At 38.2% G+C, this 22,804-nt stretch overlaps 6 protein-coding genes across 6 annotated transcripts; 4 read left to right on the top strand and 2 right to left on the bottom strand.

The window, feature by feature from the left end:
• The first annotated feature begins 399 nt into the window (after positions 1-399).
• On the top strand, positions 400-1,498 carry LOC108902896 (olfactory receptor 11A1-like). The gene has a single exon (XM_018704905.2). It carries the CDS (start codon positions 584-586, stop codon positions 1,496-1,498), a length of 915 nt encoding a protein of 304 aa, XP_018560421.1. The 5' UTR covers positions 400-583.
• A 2,487-nt stretch (positions 1,499-3,985) lies between these two features.
• LOC108902897 (olfactory receptor 11A1-like) lies at positions 3,986-4,960 on the bottom strand. The gene has a single exon (XM_018704906.1). The coding sequence runs from the start codon at positions 4,958-4,960 to the stop codon at positions 3,986-3,988; it is 975 nt and encodes a 324-aa protein (XP_018560422.1).
• Positions 4,961-7,333: 2,373 nt separating this feature from the next.
• Positions 7,334-8,317, bottom strand: LOC108902898 (olfactory receptor 2G6-like). The gene has a single exon (XM_018704907.1). The coding sequence runs from the start codon at positions 8,297-8,299 to the stop codon at positions 7,334-7,336; it is 966 nt and encodes a 321-aa protein (XP_018560423.1). The 5' UTR covers positions 8,300-8,317.
• Positions 8,318-11,783: 3,466 nt separating this feature from the next.
• LOC127139053 (olfactory receptor 11A1-like) lies at positions 11,784-12,819 on the top strand. The gene has a single exon (XM_051065583.1). It carries the CDS (start codon positions 11,817-11,819, stop codon positions 12,741-12,743), a length of 927 nt encoding a protein of 308 aa, XP_050921540.1. The 5' UTR covers positions 11,784-11,816; the 3' UTR covers positions 12,744-12,819.
• Positions 12,820-16,516: 3,697 nt separating this feature from the next.
• On the top strand, positions 16,517-17,443 carry LOC108902899 (olfactory receptor 11A1-like). The gene has a single exon (XM_018704909.2). It carries the CDS (start codon positions 16,526-16,528, stop codon positions 17,441-17,443), a length of 918 nt encoding a protein of 305 aa, XP_018560425.1. The 5' UTR covers positions 16,517-16,525.
• Positions 17,444-21,221: 3,778 nt separating this feature from the next.
• LOC108902900 (olfactory receptor 11A1-like) lies at positions 21,222-22,169 on the top strand. Its single transcript, XM_018704910.1, has one exon. The coding sequence runs from the start codon at positions 21,222-21,224 to the stop codon at positions 22,167-22,169; it is 948 nt and encodes a 315-aa protein (XP_018560426.1).
• Positions 22,170-22,804: the final 635 nt, after the last annotated feature.

The raw sequence follows: 22,804 nt of genomic DNA, 5'->3' as shown, positions 1-22,804 counted from the left end.
TTTAACCAGGTATTAGACTTAAAAATGTAGCTCAAAAAACATGTAGCTTTATTATAATTGTTAAAGTGGTCTGTCTGAGTCTACCCAGATTGGGTATTATGTCAATTGTTTGGGGTATTTGGGTCTAACTGCAGACAACAGACATTCAAAAACTCAATGTCACATCAGCAAAACTCTCTGCTGATGTACAAAATAATTGTTCAATTTTTTTGTTATACTTAATTGTGCTGTGAAATCTTCTCAAAATTCTTAAATATTTGGTCCATACAGGTTTAGTTATTCTATGATCAATAAGGACCAGTGGGATATTTTGATAGTGAGGTCAGACTGCTGCTGTGGGCGTTCTCCAACTTGAAAAGTTTAAAAGAAGCAGAAGCAGAGTTTCAGCTCAGATGATGATACACACATCATCAATTCTGTTTTGTAGTTTAACCATTACATTGACTTTAAGGTTACAGGTTTGTAAAATTTGTTTACTGGATCATTTCTGTGTGCTGGATGTATTGTGCTCACACAAACAATGTGAAGTTTAAACCAGTTAAATTTGGACAAAGATAATAAGATGTAGTTTATTTCAGGAATCATGAACTACACGCAGGTTTCATATTTAACACTTGCTGCCTATTTTGACACCAGGGCGTTAAAATATCTATTTTTCATGATTCTCACATTGTTATATATTTTAATTATTTGTACCAATGTGCTGCTGATAGTGATTATCTGTATGAACAGAAGTTTACATGAACCTATGTACCTGTTTCTGTGCAGCCTGTTTGTAAATGAACTGTATGGTAGTACAGGGTTGTTTCCATTCCTTCTGCTTCAGATCCTCTCTGACATTCACACTGTTTCTGTTCACTTTTGTTTCCTGCAGATTTATTGTGTGTACTCGTATGCTTGTGTAGAATTTTTCAACTTAGCCATCATGTCTTATGACAGATATCTCGCTATCTGTTATCCTCTACAATATAACACACGAATGACATTTAACAAGGTTGCTGTGCTTATTGCTGTAACATGGTTGACTGCTTTTCTTGTAGTTGTTGGCACAGTATCCTTGACCTCCTCTTTACAGCTGTGTGGAAACATCATTGATAATGTGTACTGTGTGAACTACTCTGTTGTCAAACTGGCCTGCTCTGACACAACAGTAAATAACATCTATGGACTACTTGTTACTGCCTTCTCAGTCTTTTGTCCTCTCATTTTAATTCTTTACACTTACATGAAGATTCTTAAAGTTTGTTTCTCTGGTTCTAAACAGACCAGACAAAAAGCTGTCAGTACCTGCACACCTCACCTTGCTTCTCTGATCAACTTTTCTTTTGGGGTTTGCTTTGAAGTGTTACAAAGCAGGTTTCACATGAGCAGTGTACCTAATGTGTTGCATATTTTTTTGTCATTATACTTTCTCACATGCCAACCTCTGTTTAACCCTGTAATGTATGGACTGAAAATGTCCAAAATACATAACATATGTAAAAACAGATTTGTTTAGCTTGAATAAAAAAAAAACCTTTGATGTTTTGACTTGTAAACCACAATGGTGTCTGAAGGAAACTGTGTACGAAACAGAAAATTAAACATGAAAGTTACAACAGAAACAGATGGAGCAGAATTTTGTCTTAACAAATTACAAGTAATAAATCAAAGTAATATGATATATTAAATATGATTTTTTAATTGCAATTTGTAAACATTATTCTGTAAAAATGTGCCATTTGTAAAATCAAATTCATCTAAATTCAACAGGTACAAAAACAGCATGAACCCTAATACTGACCTTATTAGGTGACTCAAGATCCAAATTCTTTTGTGCTGACCTGACCGTGTGCTGCACTGACCTCATTTTAACGTTGTCAGCTATTGTTGGTATAGTATAGTTAGTATAATATATTGTGAAACTTTGTAACACAAAAATGTCATTTGTGATTGTCTAACACTACCAACTATACAGTGGCTTCAGCATGTATTCAGACCCCTTCACTTTTTCCAAAGTTTATCGTAGTGTGAAGTTACGGTTCTGAATTGATAGAATTACTATTTCTGTCCATCAGTCTACATTCAACAGATTTAGACTTTTCCGAAATTTCTGCAAATTTATTAAAAACAACTGAAATCTTTCATATACAACAGTATTCAGACCCTTTTCTTGTGGCAAACTGCGGTCAGGTGCATTCTGTTCCCTTTTTTTTCCGCCAATGTAATTGTAGTGACTATATAATTCTGTAACATTTCTGTAACAGAATCAGCTGCATACAGCCATTTTTATGTTGATTTATTAATAAGATCACTCACATGGTGAACTTCGCATATCTCATGGACCTGAGTGTTGATGGGGGTAAAAACTGATCCCAAGCAAGGAGTCCAAGAACGATTCCAGGATACTTATCAAAAGCAAAGTTCCTGGGCTAAATTAGGCAGTCTGTGGCCCTCTAAGGCTGGGTCTGACAGAGGAGCTTGCCAGTGAGAACCTGGAAGCCTGGCCTACCCTCATAGGGCCCAGCTCAAATAGATGACATGGGGACACCATGTTGTGGACCCACCACAAGAAAAAGTATGTGAACCCTTTGGGATGACCTGGTTTTCTGCATTACTCACTTATAAATGTGATCTGATTTTCAAATAAGTCATAAGTATAGAAAAACACAACAAGCATGGGCTCATAACATACAAACAAGAAAAATGTTTGAGAGGAAGTTTGAACCATTCTTCCAACAGAGCTGTTTCAGCTCAGACAGATTCTCAGAATGTCCGGTGCGAAAGACTTTCAGAGCTCATTCCACAACATTTAGGTCAAGTTTTGTTTTTTGTTTTTTGTTTTTTTTAAAGTCATTCTGTAGTAGATTTGGCATGATTTGCATCAGCAGCTGCTTCTTGTGAAAAGCAACAGACACAATCTCTTTTATCTATTAACATACAGATTTTGTTGTTCTTGTCAATTTTGAAAACATCATTCAAACACTCAGTGTAGGTTAGAAAATGTAAGTGAACCTCTCAGCTAATCAACAGAAGCTAACTGGAGTCAGAAGTGACCTGTAGTGTAAAGTGCTTTGAGTGGTTGATATGACTAGAAATACTCTATATAAATGCAGCTAATTTATCATTTCAATTCAATTCAATTCAATTTTATTTATATAGCGCCATATCACAACAACAGTCATCTCAAGGCACATTTATTAATGCACTAGTAAATCTATGTTCCAACCATCACCTATTGTCATGAATACTTTGGGTAATGACTGAAAGAAGTTTAAAAGATTGTGGAAATAAGTGGACATTATAAGATTTTCCTCTAAAGAGTGTCCGAGTTCACCCTTGAAGAATATGTGAGGACCTCCAACCTTTAAAGCCATGGACCACTGCTTCCTCATGCCACCACAACCACTACCTGGATAAGGACCAGATTATACATTGATGAAAGTGATGACAATATATATAGATTTATTTATATATTAATAAATGGAGCTTTAATATCTTTCCTGGAAGCAGGATCTTTCTCCTGCTGCTTTTCCTTAGTTTTTGCTCTGTTTTCAAATTTGGAACTTTTCCTGTGTTTATGAACTAAAGTCTAACACTTCAGAGGCCTAGGATTTATAATGATCTGACTAAGGTTGGCATTATAGCCTAGGAATAAAATATCACAAACTTAAAATAATGAAATAATGCAACAGAACTTTAATGCTCAATTAATTCTCAATACACAATTTAAAATTGCTTTCAAAATTTCACCATCTAAAATCTTGGCTGAGAATGATTTTAGATGTAATAACCTCTAAATAAACAGTAGATTTCCTTTCACTGAACACACATAAAACTGTGTATTAACTGTTGTCTATTGTCAGATAGACTGAAATCAAGCCTTTTTTTTGTGTAAAATTTGCATGATAAATTTCCTCTCGATGAAATCTGTGACTTGAAGAAATTACTATTACATAGCTGTATGGTCAAAGACATACATACATTTATTTATTTATTTTTCTTGTTATTCAAGCTGCACAAATCTGTTGGATGATCTACACTTCTCAGCAGAACCTAAAAGCAGATTTTTACATATGAAGCATATTTTGGACATATTCAATCCATACATTACAGGGTTGAAGAGCGGCTGGCATGTGAGAAAGTACAATGATAAAAATATCCGCAACATATTAGGTACACTGCTCATATCAAACCTGCTCTGTAATATTTCAAAGAAAACCCCAAAAGAAAAGTTGATCAGTGAAGCAAGGTGAGGTGTGCAGGTACTGACAGCTTTTTGTCTGGTCTGTTTAGAACCAGAAAAACAAACTTTTAGAATCTTTATGTAAGTGTAAAATATTACAGAAACTGGAACAGGAATTGTGAGAGAAGCAGCAATGAGCTCATAGATATTATTCACTCTGGTGTCATAACATGCCAGTTTTATGACGGAGTAGTTGTCACAGTACACTTTATTAATGATGTTTCCACACAGCTGTAAAGAAGCACTCAAAGATGTTGTGACAAAAACAGCTACAAAAGGAGGTAACCATATTACAGCAATAAGAAATGCAACCTTATTAGATGTCATTTGTGTGTTATATTGTAGAGGATAACAGATAGCGAGGTATCTGTCATAAGACATCACAGCTAAGTTAGTAAATTCTACACTTCCATAAAAATACAAACAGAAAATCTGCAGGAAACAAAAAGAAGTAGAAACAGTGTGAATGTCAGAGAGGATCTGAAGCAGAAGGAATGGAAACAACCCTGTACTACCATACAGTTCATTTACAAACAGGCTGCACAGAAACAGGTACATAGGTTCATGTAAACTTCTGTTCATACATATAATCACTATCAGCAACACATTGGCACAGACAGTTAAAATATATAAAGACATGATGATCATGAAAAATAAGTATTTAAAACCCTCAGTGTCAAAGTAGGCAGCAAGTGTAAAATATGAAACCTGTGTGGAGTTTATCATGATAATCATCACGGTTCAAAACACAGTAACACTGTGCAAAGGAAGAATTATGTATAACCCTAATGTTACTTTGTGTTATAGATCTGTAAGTGTGCAACTAAAGCATTAACACAAACAGTATTCCGTCTACTTATAGTCACTTACCACTCTCTTATTTAAAGTCAACATAATACTAGGCGAGACACTAAAAACATCTTATGACATTGTGATGAAGACACTGTACCTCCCTCCCAATTGAACTATAACTCTGCCTCTTTTAAACCTTTCAAGTCAGTGGATGCCCACATCAGCAGATTAATGTCATTATCAAAGGAAACAATGGTGATGATTTTCTAACTGGTGCTTGGAAAAAAAAGAGTTGCAGACTAGATATGTGTTACTATTTTAATTGTTGAGATAAAATGAGATACAAAGAAATGGTTAAAATTCAAAGTGGAAGAACATGTCATGACTAGAGTTGGGTCGATTTCCATTACATTAGCAACTTGTGCTGAAGGTATCACTGCGCTAAATCCAGTTTGTATTACATTAGTAATAAGCAATATGTCAATGTGATTGGCAAAATGTCATCTTTGTTTATTAACAGACTAACAGAACCACACGTGACTGACAAGCTACAGCCAGCAACGTGAAGGAGAACAAATTTCAGTAGAAAAATACTAGAAAGTTCACGTTTTTTGGGTTGTTGACGAGAGGAGACATGGCACTCTAAAACTGTGACAATATGGCAACATTTTGGATTTGAAGGCGTTGAAAGAGGTGAGCCAAAAATGTGGACGAAAGTATGTGTAAACACTGGAGGAAGAAAGTGACTGCAAATGGTAATAAATACATCTAATTTGCATGTCCACCTGTAAAAATGTCATGCCTCCATTGTTGCACATAGGGATTCCACAGCGAAAGAGGGAAAGTGTTCTGGGCCTTATACTTTAACACAACTATCAAAAAGTTAAAGTAAATTGCTGTTGTAAGAAATAACTAAAATTACCACCTTGCAGTTGTATAATTCCACCAGCCAGTCCAGTTGCACTTAATTAACATATGAATTCTTGAGTTACAGCCAAAAACGTGTTTTGTGTGATCCCAGTGACCTTGAACTTTGACTTTCGACCACCAAATTCCACTCACTTCATCCTTGAGTCCAAGTAAAGGCTTGTGCAAAATTTGAAGAGATTCCTTCAAGGCAGTCTTGAGATAACACATTAAAAAGAATGAGATAGGCATACGTATGGACGGACAACCCAAAATCATACTGCTTCCAGCCACAGCGGTTGCCAGCAAGGAGGGATAAAAAAACGTGTTATTTTGCTGATTGTGGAGCTGCATCATTCTCATCTTATTATTCACGTTTGTAGATTGTTTAAGTTTGTGAACCCCTTAGAATTTTCTACATTTTTAGAATTTTCTAGATTTTAGATTTTCATGCAAGTCCTAAAAAGTAGATTAAGAGAATCCAAATAAGCAAACGAGAGTAAATTATTATGCTTGATCATTTATTTATTGAGGAAAATGACCCACTATTATATATCTGTAAGTGGCAAAAGCATGTGAACCTTGTGTTAAAATCTGATGATGTTTTAGGTCATATTTATGAAGAAATAGGAAAAATTCTAAAGGGTTCACACTATTACATGTTGAACAATATGTTCAACTGAAATCTTTAAATGATAAAATCCATCTTTATTCACTTCATTACAGCCTTCCCTATAACTCAAAACTTAAGACCTGCGCATCACCTTTTCAAACTTCTCAAACATCAACATTTTATGTTTTTAATATAGTTGTTTTATTATTTTATATTTTGCTGTACATTTTGTCCCATGTATTCTCCCTACTTGTAAAGTGTATTGGAACTGAGACACCTGAGGAAAGTTTGTAACTCTGGATTTACAATTTTGGACTCACTCTTTCAGTGCATCAAATGTGAAAATTATGTTTGTTTAGTAAAGTCTAACTCTTCAGAGTTCTAATAATCTGATAAAGTTGAGCATTATCACCAAGGGAGAGTCTTAAAATGACTCTAAGCTTAAGACAAGTAAATTGACTTTGTTCCTTTATGTGATTAATAATTAACTAATTCTCAATACACAATTTAAAATTGCTTTCAAAATTTCACCATCTAAAATCTTGGCTGAGAATGCTAAGATTTTAGATGTAACAACGTCTAAATAAACAGTAGATTTCCTTTACTGAATACACATAAAACTGTGTATTAACTGTTGTCTATTATCAAATAGACTGAAATCAAGCCTTTTTTTTTTTTTTTTTTGGTAAAATTTGCATGATAAATTTCGTCTCTTTTGATGAAATCTGTGACCTGAAGAAATTAATATTACATAGCTGTTTGGTCAAAGACAAACATACATTTATTTATTTTTCTTGTTATTCAAGCTGCACAAATCTGTTGGATGATCTACACTTCTCAGCAGAACCTAAAAGCAGATTTTTACATATGAAGCATATTTTGGACATATTCAATCCATACATTACAGGATTGAAGAGCGGCTGGCATGTGAGAAAGTACAATGATAAAAATATCCGCAACATATTAGGTACACTGCTCATATCAAACCTGCTCTGTAATATTTCAAAGAAAACCCCAAAAGAAAAGTTGATCAGTGAAACAAGGTGAGGTGTGCAGGTACTGACAGCTTTTTGTCTGGTCTGTTTAGAACCAGAAAAACAGACTTTAAGAATCTTCATATAAGTGTAAAATATTACAGAAACTGGAACACAGACTGTGAGAGAAGCAGCAACAAGCTCATAGATATTATTCACTCTGGTGTCATAACATGCCAGTTTTATGACGGAGTAGTTGTCACAGTACACTTTATTAATGATGTTTCCACACAGCTGTAAAGAAGCACTCAAAGATGTTGTGACAAAAACAGCCACAAAAGGAGGTAACCATATTACAGCAATAAGAAATGCAACCTTATTAGATGTCATATGTGCATGATACTGTAGAGGACAACAGATAGCAAGGTATCTGTCATAAGACATCACAGCTAAGTTAGTAAATTCTACACTTCCATAAAGGTACACACAGAAAATCTGCAGGAAACAAAAGGGAACAGAAACAGTGTGAATGTCAGAGAGGATCTGAAGCAGAAGGAATGGAAACAACCCTGTACTACCATACAGTTCATTTACAAACAGGCTGCACAGAAACAGGTACATAGGTTCATGTAAACTTCTGTTCATACAGATAATCACTATCAGCAACACATTAGAACCAAGAATTAAACAATAAAGAAAGATAATAATTATGAAAAATAAGTATTTAAAACCCTCAGTGTCAAAGTAGGCAGCAAGTGTAAAGTATGAAACCTGTGTGGAGTTTATCATGATCCTTGTCTCGATTTAAAACAGTAACACTGCACAGGTAGAACTGTGTATAATCCTAATGTTACACTGTGTTATAGATCAGTAATTGTGAAACTAAAGCATTAACACAGACAGTATTCGGTCTACTTATGGTCAACAAATTCGTTAAGAAACATATGGCAAACCCCTCAAACTTACCACTCTCTTATTTAAAGTCAACATAATGGTTAGGCGAGACACTAAAACATTTATGACAATGTGATGAAGACACTGTGTTTCCCTCCCAACAGAACTATAACTCTGCCTCTTTTAAACCTTTCAAGTCAGTGGATGCCCACATCAGCAGACTGATGTCATTTGTTGTCATTATCAAAGGAACCAATGGTGATGATTGTCAGAAAAAAGAATTTCAGACTGAAATTGAAATTCTTTTCCAGGTACAATAATCAGTCTAAAAAGGTCCCCCAAGTGCCACCAAAACAGGTCTGACCCATGAAGGCATGGACTCCACGGATCTCTGAAGGTGTCCTGTGGTATCTAGCACCAAGATGTTACCAGAAGATCCTTTAAGTCCTGTAAGTTGCAAGGGGGGCCTCCATGGATCAGATTTGTTTTTCCAACACATCCCACAAATGCTTGACCAGATTGATATCTGGGGAATTTGTAGGCCAAGTCAACCCATGAGCAGGAAGCTATAATGCTCTGACCCAGTTATCTACTCATCACAATCTGGATCATCAAACTCGCTCCAATCCTTACACTTTACCATTTTCCTGCCTCCAACACATGAAATTTAAGAGATGGCTGTTCTTCTGCTGCCTCATATACCCCTACAATGACAGATACCATTGTAAGGAGATGATCAAGATCCTTTCTTTGTTAATTTCTGTGGAAATACATGTTGCAGAGACTGGAATGTATGTCAGAAGGTCTGCACTGTAGCTCAGCTGTGTTATATCCATGAAGAACTTGTGGATTTGAGCACTGGGAACAGTCACACTACACAAACACTGGCACCACTAATAGAGATGCTATGCGGCATAAACATTCTAGGCATAAAAAGGCCCACCACAACATCATCTAAACCAACTGCCTGGGAGAGGATGCGGTGAAAGAAGTGTGAGAGGACCTGGAAGCGAGGCAAGTGAGTGGGAGTCCGCCCTGGCTGACCAGCTCTCCCAACTATACTCCTGGCTTATGTACAATCTCTATAATAAACAGGACTACTTCAGATTCCAACTGAAATAAGGAACTGCTGTATGTTTGTCTGCACAACAGCATCCTGGGCACAGCAATCCAGTTACAAGGACTACCATCATTCTGCAGGGACAGGAACAGCGCAACTTCAGGGAAGATCAGTGGTGAGCGCTTATGTCAACAAGAACTGGTGTGCCTCTTAAGTCGCCGCTCACTGCAGCTTGAATTTCTAGTGGTGAAAAGCCGGCCATTATATCTACCAGGGGAATCCACCATCAACTACTCGATGTCATCAGTGAGCAACAGATGGCCCACCTCAACAGTTTTTTCACTCTAGCAGGGGATTTTAACTACGGCAACTTGAAAACAGTTGCACTAAAGTTCTTTTAACATGTGAACTTTGCTACAAGGGGAGATAACATGCTGAATCTATTTTACCCCCCACCCTCATCTTAGACAATCATCTCTGTACCCTGCTCCAACCAGCATACAGGCCACTGCTCAAAATGCTCCAAGCCAACACCGAGGACCTTCAGAGTTTGGCCAGAAGGAGCCACAGCAGCCCTACAGGACTGCTTTAAGAGCACAAACTGGATCATGTTCAGGTAAGCAGACACCTGTGACCAGCACACCTGCCAGAGAGAGTAAACAGACTCTGTGCCTGGGTACATAGAGTAGTGCATCAAGGATGTCACTGTAGTAAGGATTGTTATCATACATGCCAATCAGAAGCCATGGCTGACCACCAGTCAGGTGATGCAGACCTTCTCAGATCAGCCAGGGCTAAGCTTTCCAGGGCAATCAACAAAGCAAAACACCAGTATGCACAGAAGATTTACAACTACTTCTGTGAGACTAAAGACTCTAGACATACGTAGCAGGGAATCCAGGCCCTTATAGACAGCAAGACTTCACCACAGTGGGCCAACAGCAGTGACACTTGCCTCCCTGACATGCTGAGTGACTTTTGTGCACAGTTTGAAGCTCAGAACAGGCAGGTGTGCAAGTCCACACCCACCAAATCTGAATCCAACCTCATCAAGAAGTTTGCTGATGACACAACTGCAGTGGGCCTCACCAGCAACAAAAAGACATTATACATACAGGACTTGGAAGAACTGGTTGGCCTGTGCCATGACAACAACCTGTCTCTCAATGTAAACAAAACCAAAATGATTGATTGATTCCAGAAAAGACAGGCTGACCACCCTCTGCTGCTCATCAGTGGCTTTGAAGTGGAGTCAGAATCAGGAAGTTCCCTGGTGTGCACATCTCAAATGACCTCACCTGGTCTGCCAACACCAGCTGCATTGTGAGGAAGGCACATCAATGACTGTACTTCCTGTGGAGACTCAAAAGAGCCAGTCTGTGTGACTGTGTTTTGAGTATTCTGACCAGCAACATCACTGTGTGGTTTGGGAACTGCACCACACAGAAACACAGGTCCCTGCGGTGCATAGTGAGGCCAGCTGAAAAGATCATAGGGGTCTCCCTCCACCACATCTTCCAGTCACATTTCGTACACAGAACCTCTGCCATTGTAAAGGACTCCACTCACCCGGCACACAACTTGTCTGCCCCTCTACCGTCAGGCAGACAATTCCGCAGTATCAGGTCCCACACTGTGAGGCACTGCAATAACTTCTTCCCCCAAACTATCAGAGCCCTAAACTCACTGTAACACGGTCATCAGGGACACTTCAATACACATACTGTGCTGTAGCTGGTCATTAAGGATATTTTAAAGACAATGTCCGTGCACTGTCACTTTATATCGTCACTACCCTATTTTTCTACTGCCTCGCACATTACACTCTTCAGACTGTTTGCATTTTGTAGTATGTAGAATGGATGCACTGGATATGTTGAATGTATGTCTGCTGCGACTGCTACCTTGGACCGTAGGAGATGTTATTTCATTCAACTTTATAATCTGTGTATGACGAACAACAGTAAAGGCTGACTTGATTTGATTTTTCACACAACCTATCAGTGGTTTTAATGTTGTGGTTGATTAATATAAATATTACAAAAAACAAAAACACACACTCAGTGAGTCATACTGCTGCTGTGGGAGTTTGTCTTGAAAACTTTAAAAGAAACAGAAGCAGAGTTTGGATCTCAGTTCAGAGGAACTTGGTATGATTCACACAATGTTATTATCTATGTTTTCTAAGTTTAGTTTGTATAAATGCAAGCTATTGTTTATCACATGGATGGTTTTATAATTTGCTTTAAAAAAGTTTGACTTTTGCAAAACTGTGTAAAAACGTAAGATTTACATTTTAATTAGTTGCAATTAGTTCGTCCACTGAAAAGCATTCTTACTTTAACAGCTAAAATGAGGTTGAGAATGAACTCCTCACAGGTTTCATATTTAACACTGAGTGCCTACTTTGAAACTGGACCTTTCAAATATTTATTTTTCATGATTCTCACATTGTTATATATTTTAATTATTTGTGCCAATGTTTCTCTGATTGTGATTATCTGTATGAACAGAAGTTTACATGAACCTATGTACCTGTTTCTGTGCAGCCTGTTTGTAAATGAACTGTATGGTAGTACAGGGTTGTTTCCATTCCTTCTGCTTCAGATCCTCTCTGACATTCACACTGTTTCTGTTCCCTTTTGTTTCCTGCAGATTTTCTGTTTGCATATGTATCTGACTGTACAATTTTTAAACTTAGTCGTCATGTCTTATGACAGATACCTCGCTATCTGTTATCCTCTACAATATAACACACGTATGACAACTAAAAGAGTTGCAATGCTTATTGTAGTAACATGGTTATTCTCTTTTCTTGCAATTGTTGTTTTGACATCATTGAGTTTCTCTTTACAGCTGTGTGGAAACATTATTGACAAAGTTTTCTGTCTGAATTATTCTATTGTCAAACTGGCCTGCTCTGACACCAGTGTAAATAACATTTATGGACTAATTTTCACAGCTATTGCAATCATCATTCCTCTCTCTTCAATCTTTTACACTTACATTAAGATTATTAATGTTTGTTTTTCTGGTTCTAAACAGACCAGACAAAAAGCTGTCAGTACCTGCACACCTCAACTTGTTTCTCTGCTCAACTTTTCACTTGGGGTGTGCGTTGAATTTTTACAAAACAGGTTTGATATGAGCAGTGTACCTAAAATGTTGCGAAGTTTTTTATCATTATATTTTCTAACATTCCCACCATTGTTCAACCCTGTACTGTATGGACTGAAAATGTCTAAAATCAGGAACACATATGCCCGTCCTGTCTTATGACAGATACCTTACTATTTGTTAACCTCTACAATATAACACACATGACATACATCTAGGTTGCTATGATAATTACTTTAACATTATAACGTTTAACGTTATATCCTTTTCTTTAACTTCACAGTGATTTGGGAGCATGTTTGACACAATTTTCTGTGGAAACAGCTCTATTTTGAAACTGGCCTGCTCTGACACCAAAGTGAATAGTTTAAGTCTAGGCCTCATGATTTCTTTTGTCACAGTCCTTCAGATCTGATGTGAACACAGCACCAAATGTGTTAAAGACTTTCTAATGATTGTATCTTCTTACATGCCAGCCTACATTTAACTCTATAATGTATGGACTGAAAATGTCTAAAATCTGTATCAAATGTGAAAAATCTATCATGTTGGAAACTATAGATAATATAAAATGTATATTTAGCCTGACTGATAAAATAAATGGATCCATCTGACCCCACTTCTAAACAGCACAGATGTTTATTGTTAACTGTGTGTATTAAAAGATGTGAGGACAATGAAATGATGCACAGGAGGAGTATAAGTAAAGCACAATACGACTACATGATACACGCTCTTTAGTGTTGTGGTGGTGATATCAATGGGAGAATTCAGATGCTGAATTATGACCTACACTGTAGGTAACTGCAGTGGAGCTCCCATTAACCCCTAGCATCAAGCATAAATCTGGCTTTATTAATATCAGGTGTAAATGCAAAGTTACAGAGAAAATACAAATGAAGTCATGGCGAGGCCTTCAGTATTCATATGGCTGACGCTTTGGGTGACCAGCAGAGTACACCCTTAAAGACCAAGAGAGGACAGAGACATACACCACTGCAAACACACCACTCCAGATTGTTGACCTGGAGCAATCTGGAGTGCTGGTTTCAGCCCATACCAGATGCCACACACTAAACCAGGTAGGGCTTCATGGGCGAAGACAGAGGACACCAGTACTGAAAGAAAAGCACAAAAAGCCAAGACTAATGTTTGCAAAAATTTTCATAGCAAGTGACAGTCTTGATGAGATAATGCTTTGTGGACAGACAAAACCAAAATAGAGATCTTGCAGTGTATGAAGTTGTTTATAGACAACAAAATGATACCCATAAGGAAAACCCAATTCTATGTTCTATGTTATGTTCTATCATGCTAGAGGCACTGAATTTATAAAACAAATAATGAAATTCAGCAGCTGAAAAGGAAAGGATCAACTATTTTAAACTGGCCAGCAATGAGTCCTGACTTAAATCTTTTGAAAACCTTTTGGAGAGAGCTGGAGTATGTCAGTGCAAAACAGACTCCTGCTCACTTTTAAGAACTTGTAGGCAGTGCAATGGATGACCACGAGACAGCTGCAAGAAGCTTCTAGATGCCTTTCATTCATTTTCTTCCACTTATCCACAGTCAGGTCACAGTGGCAACAAACAAATTACGGCTTTCCAGGCGTCCTTCTCCAACGCAGCGTGTTCCAGCTCCACCTTTGGGATACTGAAGCATTTCCAGGCCAGATGGAATATGTAATCCCACCAGCAAGTTCTGGGTCTACCTTGGAGTCTCCTCCCAGTTGGAGCAGCAGGTCTACTCTGAACTCCGTCTGGATGTTCAGGCTCCTCACCCTATCTCTATGGCTGAACCCAGACACCCTTCAGAACAGTAACTAATTTCAGCCCCTTGTATCATTGATTCTTTCAGTCACTACCCAAAGCTTGTGACCCCAAGGAAAATTCAGGAGGTGGAGCAGTACCAACTATGTAAAGTTGGGCTTATCTCCTCGCACAGCACAGGTTCTGGAACTAAACTCCAGGAGAGGGGCTGGACTATCTCCTTTGCTAGAGTTTCCCAGGGTGAGAGGTACCAGGCAGTTATGGGGACACTCACAAGGCCCCAGCTGAGCGCCGCTGTGTTGTGACTACAAGTTGCTGAGGGGAGGGCTCTGGCTGTTGCCTGCACTTACATACCGACCTACAGCTCAGAGTATCTGGCCTTCTTGGAGTCTCTGGGCACTATCCCAGAAAGGGTTCTGTCTGGGGACTGTATAGTTCTACTGGGGAACGTTAACACACACAGATGTCAAAAGGGAAACCTGGAGAAGAGTGACTGGGAGGAGCGGCCTACCTGATCTGAACCTGAGCAGTGTCTTGTTATTGACCATAACAACCATCTTCAAACATAAGGTGGTTTATAAGAACACCTGGTACCAGAATACTTTATGCAAAACACTGATTATTGACTTAGTGGTTGATCAATCAGATCTGCGCCAGTATATCTTGGACACTCAGGTGAAGAAAACAGCAGAGATGTCAACTAATACTACCTAGTGGTGAGTTGGATCATATGTTAGGGAAGGATGCCAGACAGACCTGGCAAACCAAGACATGTAGTGAGGGTGAACTAGGAACGTCTGACAGAGACTTCTATCAGGGAGGTCTTCAGCTCCTTCCTCCAAAAGAATTTCTCATACATCAAGGGAGGCTGGGGACATGAAGTCAGAGTGGGACATGTTCAAAGCTTCCATTGCATAAGCATCAGGCTGAAGAGGCAGGCCTTTCGGGCTTGGCAGGCCTAAGGGTTTTCTAAAACAGTGAACAAGTACCAGGAGGTCAGAAGGGCTACAGCTTTGGCTCAAGTGTGTTCGGGGAGGGTTTCGAGAGGGACTTTCGGTTGGCCTCAAGGAAGTTCTGCCAAAGGTTTTTAACCTTGGAGTGCTGTCAAGGGAGTTTGACCAGTCTATATGTGTTTTCTGGACACTGAGAAGAGCTATGACACCATCAGCAAAAAAGGCCAACAGCAACACTACACTGCAGCTGCAGGTCGTACAAGTGAGACTGTCTATTTCTTTTTGTTTCCATTTCATTCTCTGAAAATTATCTGGGTTTTTAGATATTAAAACTGGGGTGCAATAAGCAGTCTAAAAAGGCACAAGAGAAGGTATTACCTTTCAATCTTTAACACAGTTTGCCAGCCAACGTGAAAAATACAAATCCTTTACTTTTAACTTTCTGCTTCCATGGTTCCTGCACACTATCTCTGTAGACCACATTTATAAGCAAACATGTATATTATCAATAATAAACACAAACACTCAGTGAGTGTGGTGATAAGGTCACATGGCTACTGTGGGCATCGGTCTTGAACATTAAAAGGAGTTTCATCTCAGTAACGAGTGCCTCAGGGTGATTCACACAATGTCATAAACTATGTGAGTGTGTATACTTAGGATATTTATCACATTTACATTTTGTGTTTGATGGTTTTGTAATTTTCTCAAAACAAATTTAACTTTTCAAAAACTAAAAATGTAAGATTTATTTGTTTGAAATTAGTTCATCCACTGAACAGCATTTTGATTACTTTAACAGCTAAAATGAGGATGAAGATGAACTCGACACAGGTTTCATATTTCCCATTTTAGCAGTGTGGTGGGTGTCTCCTAACTTGAAAAGGTTCAAAGAAGCAGAAGCAGAGTTTCAGATCAGTTGTGAGGGACTCATAATATTGAGCTTTGGACAGTGTTATAAACTGTGTTGTGTAATGTCTTACCCTAGTGTGATACAATACAACTGGTAGTTTTAAACATAGTTATCATAGTTATCTTGATAATTAACTTCTTCTCATTTACTGTTTGTAAATCACATATTCTAGGTGTATGTTGCTTCAGCTGCCCACAGTCCTAAGCGAAGCTTCATAGGTTTAGGTTAACGAAATATTATCTTATTATTTTATCTTGCAAAGTGTGTTTTTTTTTTTTTTTTTTTTTTTTTTTTTTAGCCAGAAGAATCATGGTAAATGCTACACAGGTTTCATATTTCACTCTAAGTGCCTACTTTGACACTGGACCTTTCAAATATATATATTTCACAATTCTCACATTGTTATATATCTTAATTAATTGTGCCAATGTGTTGCTGATAGTGATTATCTGTATGAACAGAGGTTTACATGAACCTATGTACCTGTTTCTGTGCAGCCTGTTTGTAAATGAACTGTATGGTAGTACAGGGTTGTTTCCATTCCTTCTGCTTCAGATCCTCTCTGACATTCACACTGTTCCTGTTCCCTTTTGTTTCCTGCAGATTTATTGTGTTCATTCATATGTGTCTGTACAATTTTTAAACTTAGCCATCATGTCTTATGACAGATACCTCGCTATCTGTTATCCTCTACAATATAACACACGAATGACAAGTAAGAAAGTTGCTATGTTTATTGTAGTAACATGGTTATTCCCTTTTCTTGCAGTTGTTGTTTTGGTATCATTGAGTTTCTCTTTACAGCTGTGTGGGAACATTATTGACAAAGTTTTCTGTATGAATTATTCTATTGTCAAACTGGCCTGCTCTGACACCAGTGTAAATAATATTTATGGACTCATTTACACAGTTATCATAATCATCATTCCTCTCATTTTAATTCTTTATACTTACATGAAGATTCTTAAAGTTTGTTTTTCTGGTTCTAAACAGACCAGACAAAAAGCTGTCAGTACCTGCACACCTCACCTTGTTTCTCTGATCAACGTCTCTTTTGGGGTTTGCTTTGAAGTCTTACAGAGCAGGTTTAATATGAACAGTGTTCCCAACATGCTGCGAATATTTTTATCATTATATTTTCTGACAAGTCCACCGCTATTCAACCCTGTACTGTATGGACTGAAAATGTCTAAAATCCGTAAAATATATGTTCGCTATGTCTTATGACATAGCGAACATATATTGTCACTGTCCTCCTCTACAATATGACACACGTGACATACTTCTAGGTTGTTTACAGCCTGTCACTGTTGTTCCTGCAGTGCTGTGTGTGTGTGAACTGTGAGGCAGCTAAAAAAAAAAAGTGTAAGAACTCGTCCACTGACTATGAGTTGAATCAGGGTCTTCCCAAGCGATGCATCAAATCACATTTAGGGGGCAGCCCTAAAACTGACCTTATGGTATCTTCATATCTCACTTAGGAGTAAAAAGAAAGCTTTAAGTTCAACAGAAATAGTGATTTGACTTATATCATACTATATATTGATATCGACCGGTATGAAAAATCATAACGTGATATTTTTCCCATGTCGACGTACTGTGGACTCATGCTGTCATGGTAGTTAGTCCTGTAATTTTAATCAAGTACCTGCACAACTCACCTTGCTTCCCTGCTGAACTTTTGGTTGTTTTTTCAATATTATTGAACAGATCCGATGTGAACACTGCACCAAATGTGTTAAACATCTTTTTATTATGCTACTGTCTTACATGCCGGATTTTCTTTCATCCTCTAATGTAAGGTCTGAGTATATCTAAAATCTGTATCATATGTAAAAATCTGTTCTTTTGTGAAGTGTAGACAAAATAAAAGACAAATTTAGTCTGACTGATAATATGAAATTAAAGGATTTCTTTGACCCCACTCTGAACAGCACTGACGTTTATTGTTAACTATGTGTATGAAAGTTATGGGTATATGACTTGACATATTAGCAAATTATTAAACATTTGGGGGTGACATAAAATAGACCTTAGGGTGGTCCAGGTAGCTGGGGCATTAATGGAGGCATGATGGGTCGATATCAGGTGTGTACGTGGGGATGTTCATAGGTATCCTGTAATGCCACTGGAAATTAAGTATCAGGGGGAAAAGTATCCAATCAAGGTTGCAGTTAGATCCCGCCTTGTGCACCCTTTAATTCTGGGAACGGATTGACCTGGGTTTATACACTTGTGGGACAATCTATTGGGGTGTATTCACAACTGGTAGGGACTTGCACTAATGTGTGCTGGGCCCAGCGGTGACTCAACATCATCCAACACTGCAGAGGTAGAGAAGGATTCAGAGGAGCCTTCATAGGAGGCTTCACTGGTTCCCTCCATATACTCCATGTAAGGTTTTCCACTCAAACAGCCTTGTGATAATACTCTACGCTTTGCCTTCAACCAAGTGATGAAAGCTGATGGTCACCTGGAGCACCCTGATGCAGTACAAATATACCTACACTTTGGTTAGGGACAGGTTGTATAGGGTGACTCGTGACACTCGTACCAGAGAAGGGAACACCCAGTTACTGGTGCTGAGAAACCAACGGGAAAGTGTTTTCCACGCAGCTCATTACAACCCAATGGCTGGTCAAATGGGATACAACAAACCATTAGACATGATAATGACACAATTTTATTGGCCAGGCATCCAGGGGGTTTGCACTGGTGGTGAGAGTCCTGCCTTGAATGCCAGTTGGTGACCCAAGCAGCCATTTCAAAAGCCATTCCCTACCATTAAAGAAGGTGCCATATGAACGCATTGGTATGAATCTCATTGGGCCATTTCACTGGAGCACATGGGGATGTTGCTTTGCATTGGTCTTAGTGGACTATGCAACACATTATCCTGAAGCACTGCCACTGTATAACATCTCTGCATGGATTGTCGTGCGGGCACTTTGTCGTCTTCCCTGTCAAGTCCCAAGTTCCAGATGGACTAAGGCACTTTCAATTATTAAGCATTAAATCTTTTAGGACTAATGTGTACCACTCCCAGACTCATGGTCTGGTTCAACAGCTAAACAAAACCTTGAAGTCTATGATTCATAGTTCATTCATAATGATGAATGGACCAATGGTTTGACCCTCTGTTATCTGCAGTGCAGGAGGTGCCCCAGGCCACCACCACAGGATTTTGTCCCTTTGAACTGCTGTTTAGCAGGAAGCCTTGAGGGGTTTTGAACTTACTTGAAAACTGGGAAGAAGATCCAAGTCCCAGTAAAAATGAAACCGAGTGCATCATGAACCTGCAAGCAAAATTCCATATACTGGGACAATTATCACAATTTCTTCTAGGCCCAGGAACATCAGCAGCATCTGAGGGGCAAGGCTCTGACAATTTTCACTAAGAGACAAAGCGCTTGTATTGCTCCCTATGTCTGTGGGGGAAACCGCCCCACGCACCTGCTGGGATATCACAACAGTTGGAAGTTGTCAGAGTGGAGTGTCATTACAGCATGATGGCAATACCCTTGGCTATTACCTGCTGGGACATCCATTCAACCTCCTAGCTTTACAACCTTTTAAGTTTAAGACCGGGGGCACAGATGGCTGTTGCTGAGCATCTGTCCCATTCTTGGGAGGGGGGGGCTAAGTCAGGCAGTGGGGGTATGTGATGGTGGTGGGGTGTGTTTATCAAAATAAAAGTTTTGGTTGAACTGAAGTCCATATTCTGTTTCTTACTTTTTTATTACCCAAGGTGGAGGTGCAGCAGAAAGCAATGAAAGGTGAGTTCAATCCAAACCTGTACCTCAAACTGAAATCCAGTGATTACTATGAAAGCATAGCTGTAGTGAACGGAAGACAGCACTGCAAGTGGGTAGCCATTTATTTAGTCTTTCTATCTGACTACAGAAACTCACAAAGAAGATAGCCCAAAGGCTCTCCAGAGGCAGGATCAAAGAGGGGACTAACTGGATGGATTACTCAGAAATGACTGAAACGGCACTGACAATGAGACAAAGATCCAAGATTATACAACAAGTAGTTCCAGGCAATCTGATGGTCAACAAGACATTTAGAATGTGCTCAAATCAGCATGACAGCACACCTTACTCATCACTAAAAATATTACTCTGCCATATACATTTTACTTTGTTGGTAATAGTTGTATAATCACAATATTAAACACGAGGGTGTACTTTAACATCATTTGAGCACTTCAGTGATGCTTGTGAACCTTTGGCACAAGCGCCACGGCTTTCTCAATCAGTGGTGTCGGTGACATGGCACTATAACTTAAAATTCATGCAAAGTTTGCGGTTGCAGAAGCTACATCTGTGTGAGTAAATAAATGCAGCATCTTTGTTATAACGTTGTTGATAAAAGTAAGCATTTATTTGTGCAGTAGGCTGTTGATTTAGTTCGGTAAATTCCGAGACCTCAATAAAGCATTAATGTCAGCTCAGAGTTCACTCATCTGGGACTAGAAAATCATTTCTGTTGCTAGGTCATTACTAAGGGTCTGATTATTTGCTGTGGGAAAAGATAACCACCATAATAAAGCCTAAGAACACACCAAGGAAGAAGGTGGTGTGTTAAAAAAAAAGCCAATAGCAACATTGCACTGTAGCTGCAGGTCAAACAGGTGGAACTGTCCATTTCATTTTATTTCCATTTCAGTCTTTCAGACTTTACAACCATTTACACTGTTTACCAGCCAACTACAAATCTTTTTTTTTAAACTCTGCATGGACAAACGTCATCAAAAATAAACACTAACTCAGTGTCAGTCACGTGGCTTCTGTGGGTGTCTGTCTGAAAATATTTTAAAACAAGCAGAAGCATGCATCGAGTGCCTCAGGATAATTAACACATCATAAACTGTGTGAGTGTGTATGTGCTGTGTATTTATCACATTTCATTTCATGGTTAAAAAAAATTGCCAAAAAGAAGTTTAACTTCTTAAAATGTAAGATTACTATATTTGCAATCACTTTATCCACCGAATGTTGTAATGATTGCTTTACAAGCCAAAATGAGGATGAAGATGAACTCGACACAGGTTTCATATTTCACTCTAAGTGCCTACTTTGACACTGGGCCTTTCAAATATATATATTTCCTGATTATCACACTTTTATATATTTTAATTATCTGTGCAAACATTTTCCTGGTTGTGATTATCTGTATGAACAGAAGTTTACATGAACCTATGTACCTGTTTCTGTGCAGCCTGTTTGTAAATGAACTGTATGGTAGTACAGGGTTGTTTCCATTCCTTCTGCTTCAGATCCTCTCTGACATTCACACTGTTTCTGTTCACTTTTGTTTCCTGCAGATTTATTCTGTCTATACATATGTGTGCGTAGAATTTTTAAACTTAGTTGTCATGTCTTATGACAGATACCTCGCTATCTGTTATCCTCTACAATATAACACATGTATGACAACTAAAAAAGTTGCAAAGCTTATTGTAGTAACATGGCTAATCCCGTTTCTTGCAATAGTGGTTTTGGTATCATTAAGTTTGTCTTTACAGCTGTGTGGGAACATTATTGGTAAAGTCTTCTGTGACAATTATTCTGTTGTCAAACTGGCCTGCTCTGACACCAGAGTAAATAACATTTATGGACTCATTTACTTAGTTATCTCGATCATTATTCCTCTCATTTTAATCCTTTTCTCTTACATGAAGATTCTTAAAGTTTGTTTTTCTGGTTCTAAACAGACCAGACAAAAAGCTGTCAGTACCTGCACACCTCACCTTGCTTCTCTGCTCAACTTCTCTTTTGGAGTTTGCTTCGAAGTGTTACAGAGCAGGTTTAATATGAGTGGCGTACCAAATGTATTGCAAATTTTTCTATCATTATACTTTCTTACATGTCAGCCGCTCTTCAACCCTATACTGTATGGACTGAAAACGTCTAAAATCCGTAACATATTTGTCCATCATGTCTTATGACAGATACCTTGCTACGTTTTTCCTATACAATAAAACACACTGCACCATGGTTATATTCTTTTCTTGCAGTTTTTATTGCAGTATCCTTGGGGTCCACTTTACAGCTGTCTGTGACTATCATTCATACACTTTTATGTGGAAACTGCTCCATTTTCAAACTGGCCTGCTCTGACACCAGAGTGAATGACACTTATGGACTTATGGTCTTTCTGATAGTGTTTGGTCCTTTGATTTTACTTTACTACTTTACTTTGTACACTTTCTTTTGGTTGTTGTCTTCAAATATTATTTAACGTGTGATGTAAACACTGCCCCAAATGTATTAATATATTGCATTGTATTGATTTATATGTCTAGTATAAAGAGTGTGGTCTAGACCTGCTTTGTTTGAAAACTCCCTTGAGATAATTTCTGTTGTGATTTGGCACTATATAAATACTAACTAACATTTATTGTTATCTGTGTGTATGAAAAGATATGAGGACTTGGCATATTTGAAAATTATGCAATTACATCCAAAGATTTTGGGTTGACTTAAAACAGATTAAAAAAATGAAGCTCAAATTTTTCTTGTGGTTGTTGGTGTTTATGTTTTGTCTCTAGAAAGAAAATATCTGTTTTTAAACCTCACTACC

This window comes from Lates calcarifer, linkage group LG21, assembly GCF_001640805.2.
Source record: "Lates calcarifer isolate ASB-BC8 linkage group LG21, TLL_Latcal_v3, whole genome shotgun sequence".
In the NCBI taxonomy this organism is placed as follows: Eukaryota; Metazoa; Chordata; class Actinopteri; family Centropomidae; genus Lates; species Lates calcarifer.
This window is presented reverse-complemented; position numbering and strand designations above follow the sequence as displayed.

What these genes read in the sequence shown, in the direction of transcription:
- LOC108902896 (XM_018704905.2), top strand. Translation starts at nt 584, where the DNA reads ATGAACTACACGCAGGTTTCATATTTAACACTTGCTGCCTATTTTGAC.
- LOC108902897 (XM_018704906.1), bottom strand. Translation starts at nt 4,960, where the DNA reads ATGATTATCATGATAAACTCCACACAGGTTTCATATTTTACACTTGCT.
- LOC108902898 (XM_018704907.1), bottom strand. Translation starts at nt 8,299, where the DNA reads ATGATAAACTCCACACAGGTTTCATACTTTACACTTGCTGCCTACTTT.
- LOC127139053 (XM_051065583.1), top strand. Translation starts at nt 11,817, where the DNA reads ATGAGGTTGAGAATGAACTCCTCACAGGTTTCATATTTAACACTGAGT.
- LOC108902899 (XM_018704909.2), top strand. Translation starts at nt 16,526, where the DNA reads ATGGTAAATGCTACACAGGTTTCATATTTCACTCTAAGTGCCTACTTT.
- LOC108902900 (XM_018704910.1), top strand. Translation starts at nt 21,222, where the DNA reads ATGATTGCTTTACAAGCCAAAATGAGGATGAAGATGAACTCGACACAG.